Genomic DNA, 8,968 nt, shown 5'->3' on the forward strand with positions numbered 1-8,968 from the left:
GGTACTGGCACAAAGAACAGAATATAGATCAATGGAACAGATAGAAAGCCAGAGATAAATCCACGAAACCTTATGGAACCTTATCTTTGCCAAGGAGGCAAGGATATTACAAGGAAAAAAAGACCAACTCTCTTCAAACAAGTGGTGCTGGGAAAACTGGTCAACCACTGTAAAAGAATGAAACTAGAACACTTTCTAACACCATACACAAAAATAAACTCAAAATGGATTAAAGATCTAAATGTAAGACCAGAAACTATAAAACTCCTAGAGGAGAACATAGGCAAAACACTCTCCGACATAATCACAGCACAGGCAAGTCCTCTATTGGACCCACCGCCCAGAATATTGGAAATAAAAGCAAAAATAAACAAATGGGACCTAATGAAACTTAAAAGCTTTTGCACAACAAAGGAAACTATAAGCAAGGTGAAAAGACAGCCCTCAGATTGGGAAAAAATAATAGCAAACGAAGCAACAGACAAAGGATTAATCTCAAAAATATACAAGCAACTCCTGAAGCTCAATTCCAGAAAAATAAATGACCCAATCAAAAAATGGGCCAAGAACTAAACAGACATTTCTCCAAAGAAGACATACAGATGGCTAACAAACACATGAAAAGATGCTCAACATCACTCATTATTAGAGAAATGCAAATCAAAACCACAATGAGGTACCATTACACGCCAGTCAGGATGGCTGCTATCCAAAAGTCTACAAGCAATAAATGCTGGAGAGGGTGTGGAGAAAAGGGAACCCTCTTACACTGTTGGTGGGAATGCAAACTAGTACAGCCACTATGGAAAACAGTGTGGAGATTTCTTAAAAAACTGGAAATAGAACTGCCATATGACCCAGCAATCCCACTTCTGGGCATACACACTGAGGAAACCAGATCTGAAAGAGACACGTGCACCCCAATGTTCATCGCAGCACTGTTTATAATAGCCAGGACATGGAAGCAACCTAGATGCCCATCAGCAGATGAAATGGATAAGGAAGCTGTGGTACATATACACCATGGAATATTACTCAGCCATTAAAAAGAATTCATTTGAACCAGTCCTAATGAGATGGATGAAGCTGGAGCCCATTATACAGAGTGAAGTAAGCCAGAAAGATAAAGAACATTACAGCATACTAACACATATATATGGAATTTAGAAAGATGGTAACGATAACCCTATATGCAAAACAGGAAAAGAGACACAGAAATACAGAACAGACTTTTGAACTCTGTGGGAGAAGGTGAGGGTGGGATATTTCAAAAGAACAGCATGTATACTATCTACAGTGAAAGAGATCACCAGCCCAGGTGGGATGCATGAGACAAGTGCTCGGGCCTGGTGCACTGGGAAGACCCAGAGGAATCGGGTGGAGAGGGAGGTGGGAGGGGAGATTGGGATGGGGAATACGTGTAAATCTATGGCTGATTCATATCAATGTATGACAAAACCCACTGAAATGTTGTGAAGTAATTAGCCTCCAACTAATTTAAAAAAATAAAATAAAATAAAAAATTTAAAAAAAAGAAAAAAGAAAAGAAAGGGCCCTGGAGTAGGGGCCATTCATAAGTAAAAAAAAAAAAAAAACAAAAAAACACTCTTAACACTCCCCACATATCATCTTTCCTTCTCTGTGTCCAGCCAACTTCCCACTAAATCTGCCTTCTGTACCTCTGGATGCGTGAATCTATGCCTGTCTCACCTCTTCAGAAAATATGAGGTGTCAAAAGTAAAATTTCAAGGACTTACAGTCAAACCCTCTAAAACCCATTAAAAAAAAGTGGAGATAGCTAAAAAAAAAAAAGGATAGTTCTGCTGTTTCAGAATCTGTTACAATACAAAATTCTACAAAATGCACTAATCAGAGAAAAATTTACAAGTCAGCAATCTCATAATTTGAATGCCATTTTAAAAAAACGAAAGAGAATGGAAAACAAGAAGCTGAAAGAGAATATTGAAAGAAGCAGTAAAATGCCAGCAGAAAAAAATGAAACCATCTACTTTGAAACTTTCCTTTGCTGAGGACAAATGTCATTTCAGATATATTTTATTTCAAGAGCCTAAAGTACTTAAAAATTGCTCATACTCTCCATTTTAGAGCTAGAAAGTGGTCCAGAGGAGCGAGCTGGGAGTGGGTGCTGCTAAACTCCTATGATGCACGGGCTGCTGCCCGCAAGGAAGGACCCAGACAGCTGTGCTGCAGCAGGGACCCTTGCCTCACAGTTGTAAATGAAGAAACATAGTATCTACTTAATAGGGTCCTTCTCAGAATTTTTAAAAAATGCATATAAAATGCTCAAAACTATACCTGACACAAAGTATGTGTTCAATAAATTATAGTGGCTTTCTAAAAAAAATCTAAAGTGCCTAGGATAATTTACTTATCTACTAAATAAATACCAAATTCCTTAACGTGGCCCCTCAAGCAATCCCAGCTTACCTTTCAAGTTGGATCTCCTGCACCCAGCACAGAGGCCTCCTGCAAGGCTCAGGTCTCTGCTGCTGCACTGACACACCTCGCTCTGAGCTCCCTGCCTGCACACGCACCGTGGGCTCTGCCTGCCGCACCTACTCTCCACTCCCTGGTCCCCTCCCCGTCTCCACCATCTCCACTGCCCCGCTGAGAAGGACAGAACCCTCCACAGCACTCCCACAGAGCTCCTCCCCTTCCCCAGGGCACTGGCCAGCTCCGCGGCTCCAGGATTTTTCCTGTGCTCTGCTATGGTCACACACTGACCGCACCTCTGTATTAGAGGACAAGCTCTCAGAAGACAGGCCGGGTTTACACACCCGCAGCCTCTGACCCGGCTGAGAAGACCACCCACTGCAAACTCTCCCCTTCCGGGGCCGCAGTGTTTGCACACTTTCTTAATTCTCCTCCTGACTCGCATTGCTCTAATTCTGACTTCTCTTTCTCAGCCTCCTCCCCTAACTATTCTCAGTGTTTGCTACCCTAGATTTTGTCTCAAATCTTCTCTCCCTCTATGTCTCATCTCCTTCCCAGTTCAATGACACTTCATACACAGAAGATTCCCAAATTGCTATTTTGTAGCCTCGCCTAGTCAACCCTCCTCCATACCCACACTTATAGCTGCCTACCTTATTGGATTTCTCAGATAACATATTTGGCCAACACATTAAATTCAAGGTTCCCCAGAACAAAGCTGACTTCCCCTTCCCACTGGCCGCTCCCAGCTCAGCCAATGGCACTTGACTCACCCTCCCAGTCACCGATGGCAAAGCTCAAGTAACCCGGTTCTCTTTATAACCGCAGGTGACCTCGTCCCCTCCCCAGGCATCCCAAATTCAGCCCTTTAGAAACACCAGGGACTAGGTCTCAGCAGTGTTTTTTCTCTGCTTGCCTCTTTTCCTTTAATCCAACTCCTACCCATACCGCACAGTGGTAAAGAGGGCAGCTGAAAACAGGCTGAGAACACACGGTCGTACGCTAGGTGGTGTGGGGTGAGTCCCTGAACTCCTGGGCCTCATTCCTCATCAGTGACCCTGGACAGCTTGCACCTCTCAAGGCTGTTATGAAGATCAAAATGAGATGGAACACAGAAAGAGACTGACACACAGGAAGAACTCAATAAACAATACCAGCGTTTCCATGCAGCCACCTGACACCCAGACTCCTGCGAGAACTTCCCAAACCGGCCCCTCTGTTCCAGGCTCCCTTCACCACAGTGCTGGCCACTGAGACCACAACTTCACACGTGCATGAGAGTCAGGTCTCATGCAGGATTTTGACAAAATGTATTGGGATATACAAAGAAACATAATAAAGAGTATTTATAGTATCAGATAAAAAAATCATATTAAATAAAAATAGCAGATAAATAGCATATTAAAAAGCAGAGACATTACTTTGCCAACAAAGGTCCATCTAGTCAAAGCTATGATTTTTCCAGTAGTCATGTATGGATGTGAGAGTTGGACCATAAAGAAAGCTGGGTGCAGAAGAATTGATGCGTTTGAACTGTGGTGTTGGAGAAGACACTTGAGAGTCCCTTGAACTGCAAGGAGATCCAACCAATCAATCCTAAAGGAAATCAGTCCTGAATATTCATTGGAAGGACTGATGCTGAAGCTGCAATACTTTGACCACCTGATTCGAAGAACTGACTCATTAGAAAAGACCCTGATGCTGGGAAAGATTGAAGGCAGGAGGAGAAGGGGATGACAGGATGAGATGGTTGGATGGCATCACCAACTTGATGGACATGAGTCTGGGCAAGCTCCAGGAGTTGGTGAGGCCTGGTGTGCTGCAGTTCATGGGGTCACAAACAGTTGGACACGAATGAGCGACTGAACTGAACTGATAATAGCAGATGGGCTTCCCAGGTGGCATTAGTGGTAAAGAACCTGGTTGTCAATGTGAGAGACATAAGAGATGCGGGTTCGACCCCTGGGTCAGGAAGAAGGCATGGCAACCCACTCTAGTATTCTTGCCTGGAGAATCCCATAGACAGAGGAGCCTGGTAGGCTACAGTCCATGGGGTCACAAAGAGTTGGACATGACTGAAGTGACTCAGCACACACACATAACAGCAGATGATTTTATACTCTGCTATATATATTCTGTAGTTCATGGTACGAAAGGAAGAATGACAGTTGATAAGATTGAAATGATAAAGTGACACCAGGAAGTGGGTCTTAAGTTCTACGTGAAGAACAAACGCCGGCAATTCCCTGATGGTCCAGTGGTTAGGACTCTAGTGTTATGGTAAAGGAGAGGCATTTTCACTGCCATTGCCCAAGTTACACGATCAAGAAAAAAGAACTCCAAATGTGAGAACTTCGCAAACTTAAAGCCAAGCTATACTATTCCATGAATGGGTGAAGCTATTCAAATACACCAGACACAGCACAGTTCAACTTTCCCTTCTGCAATTTACTTCAAGTAATTAGAGCATCTTACCTGCTTACTGACTAAAATTCACCTAAACAAACTTGTTCTTCATTTGATCAAACTTGTACCTGCCTCCTCCCACAAAATAAACTATTAAGATTTGGGTTATCTGGAACATTTTCAGTGTAAAGAAAAAGAATATGATTCCAATCTCGAATTAAGTAAATACTCCATCTGCTTTCTAGGTATTACCTAGGTATTACCTGCTTACTAGGTATTAAATGCCAGTGCTTTATTTATTTTTTAAAGTTCAATAACTTCATCCTAGCCCACAACTGATTTCCAGCTATCATCTTAAATGAGTTTTCCGATATATAGTTCTAAAATTTAATTTGTCAAAAGTTAGAACGTTTCTCACAGAAAAAGACTAAATCAGCACCTGAGAATCCTACATGCCATCGTTAAAGAAGGGATGTTCACAAGTCATAACTTAAATGGGGGCTAGTGTCTCGAACGATTCACTGAATATCCCTAGGCAATACCTCTGAAATACGCTGTCTACTAACACCTGTCATAAAACAGTGTCTGCAGCAAATGCAGAAAATTTACATCCAAAGAAATGAAACCTTACCTTTTTTCTACTCACCCCATATAAATTTATACTTTGAAAGACTGAATAAGAACAAACAAAATGTACATACATAACCTTCTTAATAATACATTAATTTCTCCTTACTAAATGACTTTATGTTTGTTTAAGCTTGTTTTTCATTCCATTTTGAATATGACTTTTATCCAGGCCAATCGCTCCCAAGACAAATATAAGTGCCAACGTCATTCATCTAAACCATCTGGGAGTAAGATCTGCCGTTATTCAAAGAAAACAAATAAGTAAATAATACTTTTAACATGTACTATATGGACATTTTGCACACCTGGCAGATAAAGAGGCTTACTCCGCAGAGTGGCAGAAGGAGTAAAGACCTGCAGGACCCGCCAGATGTTTAATCTTGAGCGAACGGGTCTGAGCTCATTCCCTCATCTGTGAAATGAGAACACTAGCCTTCTGGAGGGATTCTGTGGGACTACTAACAGAGCAGTGTGTTTGAAGTATCAGACACAGAAGAGGTGTGCCTGCTCCACCCACACCGAGCCCTTCGGAGTCAGACACTCAAGTCAAAGCTCATGTCTGCCCTCACTTAAAGTGTGACTGTGGGGAAGCTGTTTAATCTCTCTCTGCACTGGGGACCTCGCATTTTTAGATGAGGAGCAGGCTACCTACATCACAGAGCTGCCGTGGGCCCCGAACGTACAACAGAACGCACAGCATCTCACATGCCTCCCACACACAACACATTCCACCCGGGCTCTGCTTCTTCCTCTTCTCCTCCAAGCAGGTTCAACGCCTGCTCCTCAAGAGGCCCAGGATCTACTAAACCTGCCTGACACACACCCAGAGAGCAGGCCTTTTTCTGGTCAGGAATCCTCATGAATCCAGGGCAACATGGACATCTGTACTACAAGATTCTTCTCAGTTTCAGGAGGAAAGGAAATATTTTTGCTATCCCCTCTGCATTCCATTTCGTACACACTGCTTTTCCACAGAGGTGGAAATATAAATTTCCCTTTCTCCATCTTTTCTAAACACTTAAGTAGCTTCCATTTCTCCTCTAAATGGATTTTAGCTTCAGTGGTGTCGGGAAACAAAAATACTCTAACACTTCGTGTTTCCTCCCATGTGTTACTCTACACATTCAGTTTCAACAAAACCTCTAAGATCCAAATTATTTCAAAGTAAATTTTTTATTATATTTACTCCTGATGCCAGTTTGAAAACCTTTAACATTTTTCGGCTTCAATACAAAGCATGAGAATTCAAATAAGACAAAAGCTGTCATAAACATCAAATCCCGGGAAGGTGCAGTTTCCCTCAAAACTAATTAAAATAATTTTCTAAACGCTGAGATTCATTCGCTAGTTAACTAAATATGCAGTCCTGCTAGTCACCTGTGTATGTATTCAGCTGTGTATGTTTGAACAGTTAAGAATTAATTAAACCATTTACCCACATATTTTCATGGTCCTAAAACTGGAAATAAGCCATCCTCTTCCCCTCAAAAAAAAAAAAAAAAAAACCTGTATTTAACATCTGGAGAAAAGTCTGTAAATACTAAGAAACTTTTCAATAGATATTTTACATATCCAAAATGTATTAACTAGGGCACAGAAATCTTACAGAATGACTCAAAGCTATCAGACAAAACCAGCTTCATGGAAAAATCTCCCAGTGAAAAGCTAAATCTTTCAGAGCTCCACAACAGGGGCTCCTAAAGCACCAGCCAAGGAATTACACAGGAGGCCCTTTTCCTGTTATTTTGCAAAGACTGGGTTAAGGCGGGAGTGTCTGACTTCCACTGGACTATACAGTTTTTGTCAACAGCACATGCCCTCAAAAAACTCTTCTATTAAAAATAAAAAAATTAAAAAAATCCCACAGTAGGGAGTTGTTGTTTCTCTTAATTTATGAAGCCAAAATGTTTGGGAAAAGGAATGTGTCTGAACACGAAATGAAAACAGTACATGACAGTCAGCAAGCTAAATACTGGGTTTAAATAACTGGTCTAACAGAGCCTGGACCGTGTACGGGAGGACAAAGGCTTAAAGAAGGACCACAAAAACTAAAAACCTGCACTCGGCCGCGGGCCACCGTACAGCCCTCGGAGCCTGACTCGCAGCCATGGTTACAAATGTCAGAATCAATGTAGTCTGTGTGCCAGCCACCTCCTTCCAATAATAACGAAACCAACTCAGATTTCTCGGCGCTGTAATCACAGCTATGACTGCGGGGGAAATGAATGCAGCACAATGAGGCAAATACCACAAATTAAAACCACCCCGTGTAAAAACGTGACAAAATTGGTCACTGGAGCGAGGAAAAAAAAAACAAAAACAACAAACACCCACTTCTGCTATCCAATAAAAGAAATCTGGCGCATCCCACCTGCCCAAACCGGAGGCTCTTGACTGAACAGCAAGCCGGCGTTACCCCCCCCCCCCTTTCTCCTCCTCGCATCGCCCATCGCGTCCCCGAGCCTGTGCGCCGAGCCAGGCGGGGAGCGGGGCGGGGGGGCGGGGTGGAAACCAGAGGACGGAAACAAAACCGGGATGCGCGCAGCTGCGGGGGAGGGAGACACGGACGGCCACCGCCTACCTGTCCCGAAGGCCTTGGCCACCAGCCAGGCCAGATTGCAGGCGATTTTGGCCCTGGAGAAGTCGTAGTGGTCGAAGGGCTTGATGGCCGGAACAATGAACGTCCTCTTCCCGTCCCGGGGGTCCGCGGCATCCCCCATCCTCACGCGCTCCGGGCGCCGGCCCACACTTCACATGGCGCGGCCGGCCGCGGGGCCGGGGGGTCGGGGTCCCGGCCGGAGTCCCCGGGCAGCTCAGAGCATCGGGCAGGCCCCGCGCGCCCGGCCCAAGGCGAGGCGACGCCGCGTCCGGCCGCCCCGCGAGCCTCCCGCGAACGCGCGTGCGGGCGCCTCCCCTTTGTCTCGGCGCGGCCAGGCCCGGGCGCGGCGGGGGCGTCCTCAGCGGTCACGTCGCGGGGGCCGTCCAGCCATCGCGCCGCCCTCCGAGCGCGGCCCGCCCGAGGGGAGCCCCGCCGGCCGGAGCCCCGGGGCCTCACCGGGGGGACGCGGTCGGGGGACTCGGGCGGCCCCCGCCCGGCGCTGACGGAGCCGAGAACGTCAAAGTCCCTGCGGCGCCGGCGCCGGCGGTCGCCCCTCGTCGCGCTTGCCCTCCGCTGCCGCGCGGACGCCGTCAGCCCGCCGCTCGGGCCCCGCCCGGCCAGCCCCGGCCCGCGCTCCGCCTGCGGCCGCCCGCGCGCTCGCCGCCTCAGCCGCCGCCGCTGCGGTTTTCTCCGGCTGCCGCACTGGGACCGCGCGGCGGCGCCGTCTGCGCATGCGCCCTCGCGCGGCCCGCCCCGCCCGCCGCCCGGCCGGGTCCCGGCGGCCCGCTGAGCATGCGCGGTGGGCGCGCCCGCGCGGCTGGCCTCGCGAGTGCGCGTCCTGGCGTCCGGGCCGGGCTCACGGTGCCCGCTGGCCCTGCC

General features: G+C 46.5%; 1 protein-coding gene across 2 annotated transcripts in view; it reads right to left on the reverse strand.

The window, feature by feature from the left end:
- Positions 1-8,750, reverse strand: part of CAMSAP2 (calmodulin regulated spectrin associated protein family member 2) — a 95,915-nt gene extending 87,165 nt beyond the window's left edge. The window contains exon 1 of one of the 2 annotated variants that reach the window (XM_043484556.1): positions 8,072-8,750. In XM_043484556.1, coding sequence (XP_043340491.1) covers positions 8,072-8,210 — 139 coding nt within the window. In that variant the 5' untranslated portion in view covers positions 8,211-8,750. The remainder of the gene's footprint in view (positions 1-8,071) is intronic. The other variant, XM_043484557.1, reaches the window with a different exon arrangement.
- Positions 8,751-8,968: the final 218 nt, after the last annotated feature.

This window comes from Cervus canadensis, chromosome 13 (assembly GCF_019320065.1).
Source record: "Cervus canadensis isolate Bull #8, Minnesota chromosome 13, ASM1932006v1, whole genome shotgun sequence".
Taxonomy (NCBI): Eukaryota; Metazoa; Chordata; class Mammalia; order Artiodactyla; family Cervidae; genus Cervus; species Cervus canadensis.